This window comes from Acinonyx jubatus, chromosome E1, assembly GCF_027475565.1.
Source record: "Acinonyx jubatus isolate Ajub_Pintada_27869175 chromosome E1, VMU_Ajub_asm_v1.0, whole genome shotgun sequence".
NCBI classification, from domain to species: Eukaryota; Metazoa; Chordata; class Mammalia; order Carnivora; family Felidae; genus Acinonyx; species Acinonyx jubatus.
The window spans coordinates 41,973,108-41,992,610 of NC_069397.1; the positions used below are offsets into that span (position 1 = coordinate 41,973,108).

General features: G+C 44.8%; 2 protein-coding genes across 2 annotated transcripts in view; one reads left to right on the plus strand and one right to left on the minus strand.

The window, feature by feature from the left end:
• The window catches only part of EFTUD2 (elongation factor Tu GTP binding domain containing 2), a 39,970-nt gene extending 24,457 nt beyond the window's left edge, over nt 1–15,513 (minus strand). The window contains exons 1-7 of the mRNA XM_027049028.2: nt 15,256–15,513; nt 11,633–11,741; nt 5,787–5,952; nt 5,042–5,120; nt 3,441–3,516; nt 2,893–2,958; nt 2,105–2,140 (exon numbers count right to left, since the gene is read on the minus strand). Of these exons, the coding sequence (XP_026904829.1) occupies nt 2,105–2,140; nt 2,893–2,958; nt 3,441–3,516; nt 5,042–5,120; nt 5,787–5,952; nt 11,633–11,737 (528 nt within the window). The 5' untranslated portion in view covers nt 11,738–11,741; nt 15,256–15,513. The remainder of the gene's footprint in view (nt 1–2,104; nt 2,141–2,892; nt 2,959–3,440; nt 3,517–5,041; nt 5,121–5,786; nt 5,953–11,632; nt 11,742–15,255) is intronic.
• Nucleotides 15,514–15,983: 470 nt separating this feature from the next.
• Nucleotides 15,984–19,356, plus strand: CCDC103 (coiled-coil domain containing 103). Its single transcript, XM_015086590.3, has 3 exons — nt 15,984–17,511; nt 17,908–18,040; nt 18,740–19,356. The coding sequence occupies exons 1-3, from the start codon at nt 17,369–17,371 to the stop codon at nt 19,199–19,201; spliced, it is 738 nt and encodes a 245-aa protein (XP_014942076.1). The 5' UTR covers nt 15,984–17,368; the 3' UTR covers nt 19,202–19,356.
• Nucleotides 19,357–19,503: the final 147 nt, after the last annotated feature.

A 19,503-nucleotide genomic window follows, 5' to 3' on the forward strand; every position in this document is an offset into this window, starting at 1 on the left:
TGAGGCTCTGCGCTGATGGTGTGAGGCCCACTTGGGATTCTGTCTCTCCCTCTCTCTGCCCCTCTCCCCGCTCTGTTTTCTGTTTTTCTCTCTCTCTCAAAATAAACTTAAAAAAAAAAAAAAACCCACAAAAAACAAAAAGAACAAGTAAAGCGGGATTAAATCTTAACAGAGAATCCAGGATCCTATGATCTTAATACACGGTTAACAAAAAATAACTAAAGCATTATATAAGTGAAACGAAACATCCTGCTGCATTTTAGGGTTTCAAAAAAAATCAGACCCTTTTGGCCCCCGCTGCCACCATGGCACCCATGAAAAAGCTTGTGAAAGGGGCGCAAAAAAAAAAGTTCTGAAGTCTACCCTTGACTGCACCCACTTTGTAGGAGATGGAATCATGGATGCTGCCAATTTGGAGCAGTTTCCTCAAGAGAATCAAAGAGAATGGCAAAGCCAGGAATGTTGGTGGAGGGGTTGTAACCATTCAAAGGAGCAAGAGCAAGATTACTGTCATTTCTGAGGTGACTTTTTTCCAAAAGGTGTTTGAAATATCTCAGCAAAAAATATCTGAAGAGGGGCACCAGGGTGGCTCAGTCGGCTGAGTGTCGGACTTCGGCTCAGGTCATGGTCTCACAGTTTGTGAGCTGGAGCCCCATGTCAGGCTAGTTGCTGTCGGCACAGAGCCTGCTTCGGATCCTCTGTCTTCCTCTCTCTGCCCCTCCCCAGCTTGCGCTCTCGCTCTCTCTCAAAAGTAAATATTAAAAAAATTTTTTTTTAATTTGGAGAATAATCTGTGTGATTATATGTAGTTACTCGCAACAAAGAGAGTTATGAATTGTGTTACTTCTGGATTAACCACAATGAAGAAGAGAAAGATTAAAATGCATTTATCTGGAATTTTTTTTTTAATTTTTTTAAATATTTATTTATTTATTTATTTAAATGTTTTTATTTATTTTTGAGACGGAGAGAGACAGAGCATGAGCAGGGGAGGGGCAGAGAGAGGGAGACATAGAATCGGAAGCAGGCTCCAGGCTCTGAGCTGCCAGCACAGAGCCCGACGCGGGGCTCGAACTCACACACTGCGAGATCATGACCTGAGCCGAAGTCGGACGCTCAACCAACTGAGCCACCCAGGCGCCCCTAATATTTATTTTTGAGAGAGACTGTGTGAGCTGGCGAGGGGCAGAGAGGGAGGGAGACACAGAATCGAAGCCGGCTCCAGGCTCCGAGCTGTCAGCACAGAGCCTGACGTGGGGCTCAAACTTGCAAACCGTGAGACCATGACATGAGCCAAAGTCGGACGCTCAACCGACTGAGCCACCCAGGCGCCCCTATCTGGAATATTTTGTATGAGTTCTTGAATAAAACTTGGGAACCAAAAGTTATAAAAAGAAGTAAGTATTAAAAACACTCTAGTCATACATGTTAAAAAACAAAAGCTAACATCTGTCAATTACTTATCATAAGCTTGCACTGTTCAAAGTTCCTTCAGTAAATAAACCGCACTTACGAACTTGAGCTTTCCATGTGGTCATTTAAGAAACAGAGACAGAAATAAAGGAGAGAGGAAAGAGAGGGGTCAGAGAGCAGGGGAAAGATCCAGATGGAAGAAAGAGCCACCAGCTGGAATGGGAAAGACAGTGAGGTACGCTCACTGCTTTACACAGAATAGAAGCACAACGACAGAGGTACCCACTCTCAAAGAGAAGCTATTCCTAGAAAGAGATCATCATATAGATGGAATCATCTCATGGGTTTTGAGGATGATGTCATTTAAAAAATCCTGTTGGGTTTCTATATAACTTATTGCAGAAATGTAGATATCACCTCTTGGGCTTTGCCCTACTAGGCCAAATTAAAAGTAAGGGTAGGAAGGTCCCCCCACCTACCCTAAAGCTTGCCTGCCCAGCTCTCTTTCAAGTAATATATACAGATCAGGGGACGACTGGGAGAAGCAGCAAGATAAAGAGATGTGAGGTGGGAGTGAGAGAGGGAGTACAGTATAGAGCAAAGTGTTAGCATAAAGGCTCCCCCATATTCCCTATAGAACTCCTGATGGGTCTGGTGTGGGCAACAATTGGATTTCCCCAGGAACACCTACCTCCTGCTCTGTGAAGAGGATGTCAGTGTAGCACAGCTGAAAAAAAAATGAAGCGCTGTTACCAACTGACTTCAGACTCCTCTCCCACACAAACCATCAATCACTTTCCTCCACCAGCTCCCAACTCAAGGGTTTCTGCCTCAGAAGGATAGATGGAAGACAGAAGGGTATTCTACAGAAATTCCAAACAATGAGACCAGTGCCCTCTCAGATGGAAAATGCTCCTGAATGGATTTTTCTGGGGGGTTAGGGTGGTCACCGAGGACCAGGTATGGCTGGAGAGCTCAATTTGATCAAATACACTGAATTCTAAAGTGGTGAAGGGAGACATATCCAGCCTTTATGGAACGCCCCGCACGTCAAAACACTCAATCTAGCAGACACAGAACATTTATTGCTCTGAGACTTGCAGCCACACTTGGCCTCATTCACAGGCATTTAAATTTATCATGAAAACAACAAGGTCCAATTGTATTATATTTATAGAGTAGACTATTAATACTATGACAGGAAAGAACAGGCTATAAAAGTCAGGATATATCAGAACAGAGGAAAGATCCCAAGTGCAGAACAGATCATCCAAAAATACTGCAGGTTAATATTCTCTATGCTCTTGAGAAAGTTAAAATTACTTTCTTAAAGGCTATGAATAGAGATTACAATTATAAAGCAGCACTTTGTAGGTGTCATTATTTATAACAAGAGTGGGAAAGTGGAAGGAAAGGGAAAGAGAGAGACACCATATTCTGAATGGTTCATCCTAAACCCTCCACAGAATTTCTACTCACATCTTGGTCATAGCGCTTCCTGATTTCCGGGTGAGTCTGCTCTATTAAACAATCTACAAAACATGTCTGAAAGGGAAGAGAAGGTTAAGATCTGTCAAGCACAAAGGAAAATCTACTCTACCCCTCCCCCAGTGCCCAATACACCACACAACTTAGGGATAAGGAGAGGAAGAGGAGAGCAAGGAGGATTATGGGACAGCAAGGGATTAACACTGAAGCCACAGGATTATTTTCAAATGAAAGATGAAATCTTTCTTGGACAAAGCATTCCCCCGGGAAATGAAAACTTATAAAATCAGAGTAAGGCTCAATTTCCCCTCTTCTGTCCAGATGTAGACACAAGGCTGTAAGTGGCTTAGAAACAGGCTCCACCTGCTGCTCAGGAAAAGCTAGAATTTCACAAAATGGATTCACACTAGGCATGGAGGCCCCCCAGAATCAGGAGGTCCAATGTTATAGCTTCAAACCCCAACCTGTGACTCTGAGGGCTGAAAAAAAGAGCAGGAACTAAGAGAAATCCTGTTCCAAGTAGCTGAAAGTTCTCTCACCTTGCCATGGTGGAGATGGCCACAGAGGGTCACATTTCTGATAAGCTCCGAGTTATCCATCAAATCTGCCAAGAAGCTGAAAGGAGAAAGGGAAAGAGAAAAGGGACTTTGGCAAAAGCTTCCAAGTGGGGAGTGGCACAGAGCTGTTTCAGGTATTTTGTCAGGAACAACTCTCAGACCAACTGGAGAGCACTCAGAGGCACACGTGAATTTTTACATCTACGTAGTTCTGGTTCTGGCTCTGGGAACGGAAGAGACTTACCCGCGAGGTGAACCAACCTATGAAATGGGGATTTCACCAGTAAAATCATGAGATTTCAAAAGCAAGCAAGAAAAGCAAACCCAAATACCAGTACGAATACACACGGGCACGCACACAAGGACTGCCCCATTCAAAATCTCCAGGTTAGACACTATAGATTTATTCCATTAATGCTAAGGGGACTTAAAATCACTGAGAGAGCTTCTCTTTCGAAATTGTCCTCAGAGCTAGTTAACAAAACTTTTGAGAAACCCCCATCTCGTTAATGAGTTCCATCTTGATCAAAACCAGCACTGTCTGTCTTGTTTATCACCCACATTACTCATGGCAGGTAGCCTTCAGAGGACTTTGGCTCTTTGAAATCTCTAGCCCGCTTTCAAAGACTGGAAATTTGGGGGAACCTAGGTGGCTCAGTCGGTTCAGTGTCTGACTCTTGGTTTTGGTTCAGGTTATGAGCCCAGAGTCATGAAATCAAGCCCTGTGTTGGGCTCCACATTGAGCGTGGAACCTGCTTAAGATTCACTCTCTCTCTTTCTCTCTCTTTCCCTCTCTGCCCCCTCCCTAGCTCACACTCTCTAAAATAATAAAATAAAATAAAATAAAATAAAATAAAATAAAATAAAATAAAATAAAATAAAACAAAAGTTTAAGAAACAAAGATTGGAAAATTTTAAAAATCACCAGTGAGAACACAAGAGAACATGAAGCAAGTTTGGAAGATAATTGAAAAGTTGTTTCCAAAACGGCTGAATGAGGGCAGGTGAGCTGACCATTCCAGAAGGGACCCTACTCTTTCAGATGTACTAGATGTCAACATTTTTTTTTTAAGTTTCATTATCTAATAATGAGTCACAAGCACTTCAACATAATGGGGACCTTACAAATGCAATTCATCAATGAAAATATTTTCAAAAGTCTGCTGTATGAAGAGTCTAAGTACTCTACACATGTATCCACCTACTTGTGCCCTCCTTTCCAAAATATAGAATTGTTATATTCCCCAAACACTTAGCAATCTTATCAAGTCAAAATGCGCTCTGGTGGTCTCAACACTGACCATTACAATACCCAGTTCTGTCTCCAAGGGTGGCTCCTAATACCAAACTAAGAGGTTGGAAGAGAAAAGGCTGAAGTCTGAATGAGAGCCAGGAGAAAAGTTAAGATGGACTCTACATAGTCCAGCAACCATGTACGCTCAAGGAAAATTCTGGCAAATTGTAGGGGAGGATTTTTGCTTTTATAATTCATTGGTTACTTCAATCACAAACCACCTTCTACCTCCACAGAAAAATGAACCCACACTATTTGTGCAGAGAGGCTGAGAAACCTTGTAACTTACTCCATTTCGTACACCGTGACAGGTAAAGTCTGCTCCATCAGAGTGAACTTCTTGGTTTTCACCGGCTTAATTATAGGTTCTAGGCAGGAAAACAAAAGTTGTGATGTGCAGGTTGGCATAAAACATAAAAATACAGAGCCCCATTTCAGTAGACTGAGCTTTCAGAATGTATGATATGTGACATCAATTTATGTTATTCTCAAGGATCACTCATACGTTCAGACACGTTTGGGAATGCAGTTTGGCACAAGACAGAGAAGGCTCTCAAACTATGGACTGAGGGGTTTGGACTTCATTTTGTGGGAGGAAGGGAAAGGGACTGGATATTGACTGAGATCAGTGTCAGTTCAAAATCTATCCTTGCGTTTATGAAATCCAACCACTTCCCAGAAGATGAATGAAAATGATTAAAGAAGTGGAAGATCAGCACTGTGTGGACTGGGTAAAGGAGTTGGGATTCTTTGGATGGAAAAACAGCTCACGCCAGACAAAGAACTTAAAATACAGTCATAAGCACCGAAACCAAAATTCAATAAATAAAGAAGCGATTCCTATTTGCTTAGTAACAAGCTACAAGTTGTACTACATATTAAAACAGGGTTAGACAAATCTCAATTCGGAAGCAATACTGAGCATAGTGAAGAAAAACGAATGAGTTCATTCCCTGAACTTTCCACACAGACCACGGCTACAAACTGAAGCTTTCTTGATCTCACCTCTCATGACCCGGTGCCTGCTGACTTACCGGTGAGAGGCTGGGTGTCTTCCTCTTGCACGATGGTCTCCACCTCAGGACCATACACCTCCTCAGCTGTGGGGTAGTACTTCTTGTCCTCGTGCAGCACCACCTCCATCCCAGGGTGGTCCTCATCGTGATCTCCTACGTCATCGTCATCATCGTCATCATCCATCTAAGAGCAAGAGAGGGGAGGAGGTCCTGAGAGGCACACACCTTTCCTTCTCAGTGACCGCCTACGTTATGTGACTCAAGACCAATGACTTCACAGGCTTGACAGCTTCTTATTTTGAGTTCAGCGCCAGGGAGTCAGTGGGGCAGGCTCTACTCTTGTGTGATCCTTTACAAAGACAAGTCTGTACAGATGGCTCTCCTGCTTCAAGCTAGCCCCTTCCTACATGTGGATCACAAGTGGACGGAGACTGGAGAAAAGAAATCGCTTACCATAACACATCCTCTTAAGGGGAAAAATCACTTCCTTCAAGGGCAGAAGTCAGAAATAAGAGGTAGAAGCTGGGAACAAGTTCATACCTTTAAATTTTTTACTTAGATTCAGAGCTGTTCTTGAAAAATACCTTTGTGACAGATAATAACAGGTGTTGGTGAGGATGTGGAGAAACTGGAACCCTCAGACACTGCTGGTGGGAATGTAAAATGGTGCAGCCACTTTGGAAAAGTTTGGTAGTTCCTCAAAATGTTAACCACAGAGTTACCCTACGACCCAGTAATTCTGTTAATAGATGTATACCCAAGACAACTGAAAACCTAAGTTACACACACGTTCATAGTAGCATTACTCACAATGGTCAAAAAGTGGAAACAACCCAAATGTCAATCAACTGATGACTGGATAAATAAAATGTGGTATATTTATACAATGGAATATCATTTGACCAAAAAAATGAAATATTTACACCTGCTACCACATGGACAAACCTTGAAAATATTATGCTAAGTGACAGAAGCCAGACACAAAAGGCCACACATATTGTAGGATTCCACTTATATGTAATGCCCAGAATAGGCAAATCTATAGAGACAGAAGGTAGATTAGTGGTTGCCTAGGGCTGGGAGAATTGCAGGGCAGTGGTTAAGGGGTATGGGGCTTCTTTCTGGGATGATGAAAGTATTTTACAACTGTTTGTGACAAATAAAAAGTAAATAAATAAATAATATTTAAAACGGGGTGCCTGAGGGTGCTTGGGTGGCTCAGTCAGTTAAGCGTCTGACTTTAGCTCAGGTCATGATCCCAAAGTTCATGGTTCAAGCCCCACATCAGGCTCTGTGCTGACAGCTCAGTTTGGAACTGCTTTGGATTCTGTGTCTCCCTCTCTCTCTGCCCCTCCCCTGCTCATGCTCTGTCTCTCAAAAATGAATAAATGTTAAAAAATAAAACTAAAAATAAAATAAAATGGAGTGCCTGGGTGGATCAGTTGGTTGCACATCCAACTCTTGATTTTGGCCTAGGTCATGATCCTAGGATTGTGGGATTGAGCACCGTGTTGGGGGCTCTGTGCCGAGCGTGGAGCCTCATTAGGATACTCTCTCTCTCTCTCTCTCTCTCTCTCTCTCTCTCTCTCTCTCTCTCTCCCCCCCTTCCCCTCCTACCCCACCCCTTGCCTCTCCCCCTCTCCCCAACTTTTGTATGTGCTCTCTCTAAAATAAAACTTAACAGGGGCGCCTGGGTGGCTCAGTCAGTTGAGCGTCCGACTTCGGCTCAGGTCATGATCTCACGATCCGTGGGTTCGAGCCCCGCATTGGGCTCTGTGCTGACTGCTCAGAGCCTGGAGCCTGTTTCGGATTCTGTGTCTCCCTCTCTCTCTGACCCTCCCTCGTTCATGCTCTGTCTCTCTCTGTCTCAAAAATAAATAAACGTTAAAAAAAAATATTAAAAAAAAAACTTAATCAATAAATAAATAAATTAATTAATTAATTAAAATAGTTGTTTGTGATGATGGTTGCCAGTGAGAAGGAAAACTAGGGGGTTCTGGGGAAGCCAACAGAAGAGGGGATTTTAAGGAGGGAGTGATCAGCCGGGTCAGATGCTGCAGATAGGTCAAGTACGATGAGGACTGGGTCTGGGGCAGAGGTCACTAGTGACTTTGACAAGAGCGGGTTCTGTGGAATGGGAGAAGCAGAGGATAGAAATGGGTTTGACGTAAAAAGGGAGGAGAGGATTTGGAGACAGCAAGTATCACTAACTGTTTTGAGATATGCTGCAATGGGAAGCAGGGTGACAGGAAGGGGGATATTGGATCAGTTAAGAGGATTTTAAGATGAAATATCAGCATGTCTATATGCTGATGGGAATGATCTAGCGGAGGAAAAACTGGCACAGGAGGGGGAGAACTCACAGGTAGGTGAGAAGGGATGGGACCTAGTTTCTAGTAGATAGGAACGCAAACAAATCATCCATAAGAACAGGAGGGAAGGCATATGGCACAGAGGTAGGGAGGTGGGTGGATATACTGGTGGGAGCCTGTTTTCCTTCACACAAATTCCAGCACGTCAACTTCTTTCTTAAAAAGAACAAGAAACCCTCCAGTGGTATGCCGACTGGCTACCTCTATCACCTTTATTTTACACTCTACTTCTATTAACATGACCTGACATTACATTAGCTCTCTGGGTAGCTGTACATATTCTCCTGGTGGTGGCCCCACAATGGCTATTAAGCCAGTTCCCTCCGGCCCCATACTGCTGACTGCATTTTGAATCTAACTGTAGGATTTTATGTAATAATTTCCAACTACCTGTAATTAATTCTAGCTGGGTGTCCTGTTGGTAGCTCAAACTTGACAAATCTAAAATAAAACTACACACGTGCCTTTTTCTCATTTCTATTTAATAACCAGTGTTCTGCTAGTCATCTCACTGTTCCCATTTTCTTCCCCCCCCACCTCCACACCTGTGCACCCTTCCACCATGATGAGCTCCTGGCCTCCTGACCCTCCCTTCACTAAAGGAAGGGTCCCAGCATCGTGCTTTAATCACGTCACCCCCTTTCTTTTTTTTAATTTATTTTATTTTATTTTTATTTTTTGTCACCCCTTTCTCCCAGTTCTCCATTCAAGGCCTTCCAGAGTCTGGTCCCTCCTCCTCTGTGCTTCATCCCTGCAGCCGTCCTCCAAGGACTGCACTGTGGCAACTGGGAGGAGAAATCATTTCCTCCTAACATGCAACCTCTGGGCTCCTGCTCATTGCACTCCTTTCTAGAATGTTCTTCCTTCTTTCCTCCCTCCATTATCAAAATCTTATGCACCTCTTCACTGTTACATCAAAACAAAAACGTTTTTAAAGTCTGTGCATCCCGTGTGGACAGGGAGGCTACAAGAACTCTCGTTCTGCTGGAAGCAGTATTGACTAGCGCAGGCAAGGTGAGGAACAATCTGACTGCACTTCGTGAAAACCCCTGAACTAAACTAAACCCCTGAAATAAACACATTAAATATGTACCTGATCCTGGGATCTGCAACTCTGCTTTTGGGAATGTAACCCAAAGGCATTTTCACATGGTACAGAAAGGGACATATCTGAGAATATCCACTGCAGCTTTATTTTTGGGGAGGAAGAAAGCAATGCCCACCAGGGATTACTGAGCAGCAATCAGACCAGACGGACACACAGCACCAGAGGATGGATCCAAAAGCACATCACTCACTGCAGTGCCCGGTGGAAGAAGTGAGAAGCAGGAAGACACAGAAACCTGATGCCACTGCGGTACTTACGTTAACAATGCAACCACTCACATTTTATACATCATACAAACAGAGACACACGTGCACGTGCTATAATGACTACTATGGTAACAGGCATGAGAAAGAGATAAAAAGGAATTAATAAGTAAACTAAACAAGAGCAGGACCCTGCACGAGCAACAGTATCAAGGAGCATGAACCAGAGTAGGAGGAACTCAACACTAGGGACTGAGGGGAGAATGTTCACACATAGCCTAAGCGATCCCATTTTTTCTTTAAAGTATTTCTTTGTTAACAGCATTAGTAAAATATAATTGATATTCCCCCAAATTCACCCATTTTAAGTGCACAATTCAGTGGTTTTTTAATATATTCAGAGCTGTGCAACCACCACCACAAACGACGTTACGTTTTTGTTACCCCAAAAAGAAATCCTGTACCCTTCGGCCATCACTCCCCAATTCCATGGCCCGAATTGAAGGCAACCACTAATCACTCCACTTTCTATCCCTACAGATGCCTCCCCAGTCTTTGGCTCCACTATGAACATCACTTCCTCAAATACCTTTCTTGGTCATCCCAGCCAGAAATAATCCCTCCTTATAAACTATTACTACAGTACTAAGATAAAAATATTTAAATGGCACTTGTCCCTCCCTGCTTACTGCTATACATATTTTCATACTTCATCTCTCCTGGTGGGCAGTAGGTTCCTGGAGGGCAGAGATAGTGCCTTGGCTCTCTCTGTATCATGATCCCTTGCAAACAGTAAGTGATTATAAATAATGAATGAATTCCTTTATTTAGCTCAGTATTCAAGTTTGTTGAGATCACTCTGAATTAAGAGTCTGCTATCCAGTGCGTTAGCTTATGTCATGTGTGAATTCTCTATCTTCAACTAGGTCATTGATAAAATGGTTGAAAGGATGAGACCAACCATGGATGCCTGGGGCACGTCACCTCTGGTGGTGATCCATTAATCGATACTCTTCGGGTCCCACTGTTCTATCAGCTGTGACCTCTCCTACCTGTATTATAACCCAGCCCATATTCTTTCCATGAGGCCATCATGAGTTATAATGATTACCTTAGGAAGAGTGAAATAGAATAAGGACCAAAAAGACTTTCTATCTATTTGATCTGAATGAGAATGTATTCACCAATTGCTTGTAAGGTGAAAAATATCTCTTTAAAATATTCTTAAAAATTGTTTTTAATGTTTATTTTTGAGAGACAGAGAGTGAGAGGGGGAGGGGCAGAGAGAGGGAGACAGAATCCGAAGCAGGCTCCAGGCTCTGAGCTGTCAGCACAGAGCCCGATGCAGGACTCAAACTCATGGACCGTGAGATCATGACCTAAGCCAAAGTCAGACACCCAACCAACTGAGCTACCCAGGCACCCTTCTCTTTAAGATATTTTTAAAAAGAAAAACTTGGATCGAGCACATGGGTGACTCAGTCGGTTGAGCATCCGGCTCTTGATTTTGGCTCAGGTCATGGCCCCAGTCTTGTGGGATTGAGCCCCTTGTTGGGCGTGGAGCCTGCTCGGGATTCTCTCTCTCTTCCATTCCTCCCTCTCACAATAAATAAACATTAAAAAAAAAAAAAGAAAAAAAGGAAACAACTGGCTTATAAAAAAAATTAAAACCTGGGGCACCTAGGTGGCTCAGTCACTTAATCGTCTGACTTCAGCTCAGGTCATAATCTCACAGTCTGTGGGTTCGAGCCCCATGTTGGGGTCTGTGCTGTCTCTCTCTCAGAATAAATATATAAACATAAAATAATTATTAAAAAAAAAGGTGCAATGTGACAGATGTACACAGGATAATTTATGGGAGCACAGATGATCCAGTACTTTTTTTTCTTTTATTTTTCTTTTTATTTAAAAAAAAATTTTTTTTTTAACGTTTATTTATTTTTGAGACAGAGAGAGACAGAGCATGAACAGGGGAGGGTCAGAGAGAGAGGGAAACACAGAATCTGAAACAGGCTCCAGGCTCCAAGCTGTCAGCACAGAGCCTGACGCGGGGCTCGAGCTCACGGAGCGCAAGATCATGACCTGAGCTGAAGTCGGACGCTCAACCGACTGAGCCACCCAGGCGCCCCTTTTTTTTTCTTTTTTAAGAGAAAGATGAAAATTGCAATAAATTTGTTTTACCTCATCAAGATCTTTGGTCTCTCTGCCCAGTTCATCATCATCTTCATCAGAATCAAGCTCTGGTCCAATATAATTTCCAAACTCGTCATATAAGTCGGTATCCATGATGCTAAAATTCAAGGAAAAGAGGAGTTAGATTCTGGCAAGGTAGCCAAAGTCTCCACAACACAGCCCTGGATTTCTAACCTTACAGTTGACTGTATCCGTCCACACATCTCCTCTCCAGTTACAGCCACCCACTGACTGCTCCTCCCAAAGCCCTGTACTTTCCCCTCCTCGCTGTTCTACTTGTTGTCCCTGTTTCCCTTCTCTTCTCCTATTCTTGTAATACTAAAAAGATTTTAACTTTAAAATAATTTAATACCAGAGAGTTGCAAAGTAGCACAAATAATTTTTTTTCCTAAATTACTTGAGAATAAGTTGCTGACAGTGCCTCATCACCCCCTAATACTTGAGAGTAGGAGTTTAGCAAACTATGCCCTGTGGCCAATCTCGACTACTGCTGGTTTTCATACAGCCCCCAAGCTAAAAATGCCTTTTATTTTTAAAGTTGAAAAAAAAAATCAAAAGAATATTTCATGATATGTGCAAATTAATTGCATAAAATTCAAATTTCAGTGTCTATAAAAACAGCTTTATTGGAACACAGCCATGCTCATTCATTTATAATGTCTGTGATTGCTTTTACACTGTTAACAGCAAAGTTGAGTAGCTGCAACTGAGACCATATGGCTCAACCAGCCTAAAATGTTTACTATCTGACCCTTGGTAGAAAAAGTTTTCCAACCTCTGCTTCAGTGTGTGTGATTCCTACAAACAAGGACATTTTCCTACATAACCAAAACACAACGATCAAAATCAGAAAATGAATAGTGACACATTACTACCACCTAATCCACAGACCTCTATTCAACATTCACAAATTGATTTTTTTTTTAAGTTTGTTTGTTTATTTATTTAGAGCAAGCATGAGCGGGGCGGGGGGGGGGGCAGAAAGAGGGGGAGAGAGAGAATCCCAAGCAGGCTCTGCATTGTCAGTGTGGAGCCGACGCAGGGCTCAAACCCACAAACCATGAGATCATGACCTGAGCCCAAACCAAGAGGAGGATGCTTAACTGACTGAGCCACCCAGACACCCCCACAAACTGTTCTAATAATGTCCTGCACAGCAAAAAAAGCCAACCTAGGATCCCATGTTTGCATTCAACAACAGCTCCCCAGTCTCCCCTTGACTTTTATGACACCACACTTTTGAAGGTTACAGGCTATTGATTTTTGTAAAATGTCCCTTAATTTGGGCTTGCCTGATATTTCCTTATGACTAGATTCAGGTTTTGTTTTTTTGGCAGAATATCTCAGAAGTAATGCAGTGTTCCTTTCAGTGCATCTCTTATCAGGTGGTTCATGATTTTAATTTGTCTCATTAGTGGTGATGTTAATTTAATCACTCAATTATGGTGATATTTCCCAGACTTTTCCAACGTCAAGTTACTAGTTTTATCATTGTAATTAATAAGTATTTTCTGGGTTTTCTCTACTTCAATTATGGAAATTCTATTTAAAGTAATAATTCAAATGCCACCTCCTTCCAGCTTTTCTAGATCCTCAATTTCTCACTACCCTATACTGCTATAGCCTTTTGTACCTTAATCAGCATTTAATTCTGCCATGAATGAGTTTACTACTAATTAACCTCTCCAACAACCCTACAGTTTATAAGTAATAACAGACCAGAGGTGGGGTAAGGGTTAAAAGAATTCAAAGACCTAGATTTGAATCCTAACTTTGTCACTTAATAACTATGTACTTCAAGTAAGTTACTGCACTCCTCCAAATCTATTTCCTCAACTGGAAAATGGAGTGAGTAATCTCCACTGCATAAAAAGGTATGAGACTTAGAGGCGCCTGGGTGGCTCAGTTGGTAGAGCATCCTCTTGACTGTCCGTCAATCAAGAGTTGAGTGTCCAATTCTTGATTTTGGCTCAGGTCATGATCCCAGGGTTGTGGGATCAAGCCCTGTGTTTGGCTTCATGCTGAGCGTGGAGCCTCCTTGGGATTCATTCTCTCTCTCTCTCTCTCTCTCTCTCTCTCTCTCCCCCGCCCCCACCCAAGGCTCAATAAATGTTAACAAGCATTATATTTTAGCCATTCTTTTTTTTTTTTTAATGTTTATTTTTGAGAGAGAGAGAGAGTGCACAGGCACAAGCGTGTGATCAGGGAAGGGGCAGAGAGAGAGGGAGACAGAGAATCTGAAGCAGGCTCCAGGTTCTGAGCTGTCAGCACAGAGTCCCCTGCAGGGCTCGAAACCACAAACCACAGATCATGATCTGAGCTGAAGTCGGATGTTTAAACGACAACCACGCAGGTGCCCCTGGCCATTCTTGAATACAGAGACCTGTATTCCTTGTCCCTAGCTGCCAATGCCTAAGATAGTACCTTGCATGAGTAGAAGTGGATAAATGTTTCAAATATTTAATTCTGAGATAGTGATATTTATCTCAAGTAAAGGACTAGCTCTAAAACTTGTAACTAAATGTAAGTATAGTAACTTTCATGTGTATAGAGATTCTTTTTACTTCCAAAGAGCTATCACATCTGTGCTCATTTCATTCTCCCAAGATCCATGAAATCGCACACATTTTTAGAAAAGGCTGCTAATGGAACAAACCAAGCTAATGTCTACTCCAGAGTCATTGCACTTATTCTCTTCTCAAATGCTCTTCCCTTGGATATTATACCGTGTTCCTTCATTTTACTCAGGTCCCTTCCAAAATGTCACTCTCTGACAATGTCACTCTAAAATAAAAATAGTCCTCCCTGGGGCGCCTGGGTGGCTCAGTAGGTTAAGTGTCCGCTCCTGATTTTCGGTTCAGGTCAGGATCTCACGATTTATGAGATCAAGCCCCTCATCCAGCTCTGTGCTGGCAGCGTGGAGCCTGCTTGGGCTCTCTCTCCCTCTCTCTGCCCCTCCCCCACTCTTTCTCTCAAAATAAACATTACAACAAATATAGTCCCTCTACACACATTCTCCAACCCCCGACTTTCACTGTTTTATTACTATTAGCACTAGTCCCTCCTTCACATGTATCTGTTCACGTCATTTTCACTATCATCTCCTCAACTATGATTTAAGCAAAGTCGTTTGTTTGTTTTTTCACTTAGAACTGTGTTGGCACAAAACAAGACCTCGGTAAGTATCTGTTGAATGAATGAATGCCTCTTACAAGGTACAGAGAAGATAGCTGACTTGCCCACAGTTGCACAAAACTAGTGACCAAACTTCACTGCAGCTTCCCGCTACAGAATAAGGACGGAGGGAGCTTGGTAGAGAAGAAGTCAAGAAGTCAGAAATGGAAGAGGGATGAGATAGGACTGGACAGTAAGACAACGACCTCTGCCCAGGAAAGGAATTTTATACACGGTCGACATTGAGGGAAGCCCAGAATCGAGGTGCGGGCTGTGTGGGGGGGCGTCTCTTTCCCTTTCTTGCTCCACGCTTGTTTACCCATCCGTAAAGCGAAAGGGGCAGAAAGCTTACAACGTCCCTTCCAGATCTGACATTGTTTAATTTCTCATCCCAGCCGGAGCAACTTGCCCCTGACGCTGACGCCGCGCCAGCTCACCTGCCGCTCTCCCAGCCAAATGCTCCTAGTCCGCTGCCGGAGACCACGCTTCCGCCCCACGCCGCCGCACCGCTGCGCCCGCCGTTCGGAAGGACCCCGCAGACGCATTTCTGCTCCGGGGACAGTCCTTTGCCTGAGGGCCGGCTGGGAGGAATGCCAGCCGCGGACCCAGGAACCGAGGAGGTGGCGTCGTGGGTCCCCAAACCAAGATGTGGGCTGCTTCAAAGAGACTGAGGCCTGAGGAGGCACGAATCTGATCAGGCGCCTTGAAGACACCCTGAAAGGGGGGGCCTTCGGGACGATCACGTGGCCAGGCGGTTGGCGCAGTTGCTGAGCAACTACAGCTGCTGGGCGTGGTCCACGTTGAGCTGTGCTGTTCTGCCGTATCTGGGGATTCCCAAAGAAAGCGAGGAAACCAAGGCCTGAGCTTCTGGGGTGGTGGGCAGGGGCGGGGGAGCGGAAGGGTTAGTTTGTTCTCTTTCTTTTCTTTTTTTTTTTTTTTAATTTTTTTTTTTTAACGTTTATTTATTTTTGAGACAGAGAGAGGCAGAGCATGAACGGGGGAGGGTCAGAAGAGAGGGAGACACAGAATTGGAAGCAGGCTCCAGGCTCTGGGCCATCATCAGCCCAGAGCCCGACGCGGGGCTCGAACTCACGGACCGTGAGATCGTGACCTGAGCTGAAGTCGGACGCTTAACCGACTGAGCCACCCAGGCGCCCCAAGTTTGTTCTCTTTCAATGATTGGGGAGGGCTCAGAACTGGACAGGCGCCAGGACACCTGAGTTCAGTTCCTCGCCTGCCCAGACCCCTTCTAGGTGTTCAGCTTACCCACGCTGGGGTGGAGCGGAAGGGCTAAGGGGTTGGTCCAGACCTCCTGCTTCCCTGCCCTAGGGCTGTTGGTGATGGCTCCGCCACAAAGTCTGGCACAATGCGGCAAAAGTTTGAGGTTCAGAGAGGTCTCAGCAAGTAAATGCCAGAGCCCAGACTAGAACCCATGTAGAGGATTTTTCTGTAGAACGGATCAATCAGCCTCACATAAGCAGAGGTTGCAGAAGTACAGTGGCAGAACTGAAGAGGTTGCTCAAGTATCTAGGGACCTGTGCTCCAGCCCTGTTCTGTACCGAGGGATTTGGGAACTGGGATCATAGAGCCCCTTCCTCTGCCACTTCTGCTTCATTTCCTGCTCAGTCATTCCATCTGGTTTGGGTGGAAAGTATCATTCCCCATTAAAAACATTTAATGAGGGGTGAAATTTTATCCCTGGGCTCAAGAGTATAGTTAACGGTAGTTCTGCTTCTGTGGGAAGTCCTCTGTCATAGCACCTCACTATAGAGTGAGCCCATATGGAATGGTGAAGGGACTGAATCCTGAGACCCAAATGTCTCTTCAGTAGAAGCACCAAAATTAAAATATTTTTAGAGGCAGAGAACAAAATTAAGACAAGGCTCCAGGGGCGCCTGGGTGGCTCAGTGGGTTAAGCGTCTGACTTTGGCTCAGGTCATGATCCCGTGGTTTGTGAGTTCAAGCCCCATGTCCGGCTATGTGCTGACAGCTTGGAGCCTGGAGTCTGCTTCAGATTCTATATCTCCCTTTCTCTCTGCCCCTCCCCCCTCACACTCTGTCTCTCTCTTCTCAAAAATAAATAAACATTAAGAAAAAAATTTTTTAAAGACAGGGCTCTAAACTGAAAGTCAGTACTCTGTACTTTCCGTGACAAGTCTTAAGCAAGTTCTCACTGCAACTCCGCTCCCCCTGTAGAGAATTAGATTTTTTTGAGAGAGAGAGAGAGAGAGATAGAGCATGCGTGAGGGGGAGAGGGGCAGAGAGAGAGAGAGAATCCCAAGCAGGCTCCACGCTCAGCAAAGAGCCCGACTCGGGGATCAAACGCATGACTGCAGGATCATGACTTGAGCTGAAATCGAGTCAGACACTCAACTGACTGAGCCACTCAGGGGCCCTGAGTGTTTTTGTAACACCATCCAACAAGATAAGTGGAAAGAGATCCAGAGTACTTTGGGATTTTTGTAGGCTGGCAAAGAATGCAGACACATCCTCCTCCCTGATATTGACCCTCCATGATGTCCATTTCCTCTGCCTTCCTGGAAACAGATCATGGAAAGGAACAACATCATTGATTTCAAGGCTTTGGAGAAAGAGCTGCAGGCTGCACTCGCTGCTGATGAGAAATACAAACGGGAGAATGCTGCCAAGTTACGGGCAGTGGAACAGAAGGTGGCTTCCTATGAGGAGTTCAGGTTCGCTTAATGCTGTTTTTCTCAGCTCCTGTTACTATGTGGACGAGTGTGGATAAGAGCATGTGTTTTGAAGTCAGACAATTCTGGGCTCAGTCCTGGCCCTACCTTCTGCTACGTATCTGATCTTGTGCAAGTTATTTAACCTCTCTGAGCTTCTATCCCTCATCTGTAAGAGAGAGTAACTATTGTTACGATTAAATAAATAATTACATGTAAGATTTTGAGCACAGTGCCTGGCACATGGGAGGTGCTCAAAAGCTGTCAGCTATTGTTGCTGCTATTATTATTGTCATATTGGCTTGTTGATAGGTTTAGTCTCTATTATGCAAAGTCTAGCCACTTCACATCCACAGATAGCATTAAGTCCGTCCTCCAGTCGCTGGCTTTTGCCCACAGGGGTATTGTCCTTGCATCACATCTGAAGCCACTGGAGCGGAAAGACAAGATAGGAGGAAAGAGGACTGTGCCCTGGAACTGTCACACTACTCAGAGAGGGACCTCCCAGGAGGAGGCCACTGAAATCTCCCAGGTGGGTGAGGCCCAGCCTCTTCAGCCCAGTAGGATTCTGTGCCCAAACCTCTAATCCTGTCTCCTTACCACCCATACTTCTTCCTTATTTCTCATGTTAAACCAACAGAGGCAGATTTCTGCCTCCAATCCCAGAAAGAAAAGCAACCAGCAGATGGTGAGGGTGAGTTAATCTGGGTGGAACAAGTCGGAAAGGTGGGCCAGGCAGGTCTCCTCCACGACTAGTCCTTTGACTTGCACTCCCAGATGAGACTGGAGTTGTTCTGCTCCCAGGTTATACGGTAGGTAGTATAGTGATCCTGTGTCACTGTTGGGAGACAGGCCCAGCCTGTCAGATTCTTAACAATCACCTTGAATTCCTTTCTCTCTTTCTGAGGTTTCCATCATCCCTCTGCCCTGCTCAGAGTAAAGCCTGACTTACTCTCATAGAGCAGGGCTATGTCCGCATTCATCAATGGGAACATCCCGGTACAACTGAGATTCTCAAATCATGGCCGGGTTCCTTGGGACCCTCCCTCCCTGTCCCATTCCCAGTTCCCTCATCTGAAAACCAAGTCTACAGGGACCATAGCCTACCCAGTGCTCAGAGAGCAACACTAGAGCTAAGATGAAAATCCACAGTCTTCCCTCACTGTCACTGTCTCAGTGTCGCAGAGCAGCTGGGAGAACTCTGGACTTCCTTTGCTTCCTTGTGATCCAGGAGAAAACACTTCTCCAGCCCGAGACCTCCGCAGAGTTCTACCGTGCTTGGCGGCGACACCTGCGGAGTGGGCCAGAGCGCTACCAGGCCCTGCTGCAGCTCGGAGGTCCAAAGCTGGGTCACCTCTTCCAGATGGACGTGGGGTTCGGACTTCTAGGGGAGCTGCTGGTGGCACTGGCCGAACACGTGAGGCCAACCGACCGGTTGGTGGTGCTAGGGATCCTGCGCAGCCTGGCCAGCACTGGGCGCTTCACCCTGAACCTGAGCCTGCTGAGCCAGGTGGAGAGAGAGGCCTGCAGAGGCCTGTTTCAGAAGCTGCAGGCCATGAGTACTCTCAGACCCACAGAGGAGGAGGAGGGGCTCGGCCAGGAGGAGGAGCGGGGTCTGGAGGAGCAGCCTGGTGAGATCCAGGAGGAGGAAAGGCTTTTGCAAGAGTTGCTGGGGGTGTACCAGGTGGATTGACCGGACCAGTTGCCTCCAGAGCCCCCCAGTGGTCACTGGAGGCTTTTTCTGCTTGTTGTCCTGGGGGCTCTGCAGGACTGTAATGAGAAGCCCACACCTGATTTCCTTCTCAGCTTGGAATTTTCAGAGCAAATAAAAGAATCGAATCTTCCTGACTTTTCCAGCCCCTTGGTGGCTCAGTATTCTGAACTATGTAGATCAGCAGGATGGTCAAGGGCCTAAGAACTTGAAAGAGTTTTGCTTCCCACCCTTCCTCTGCCAAACCCCTAGCCCATGGCCATGAGAGATGAGTGTGGGCCCAA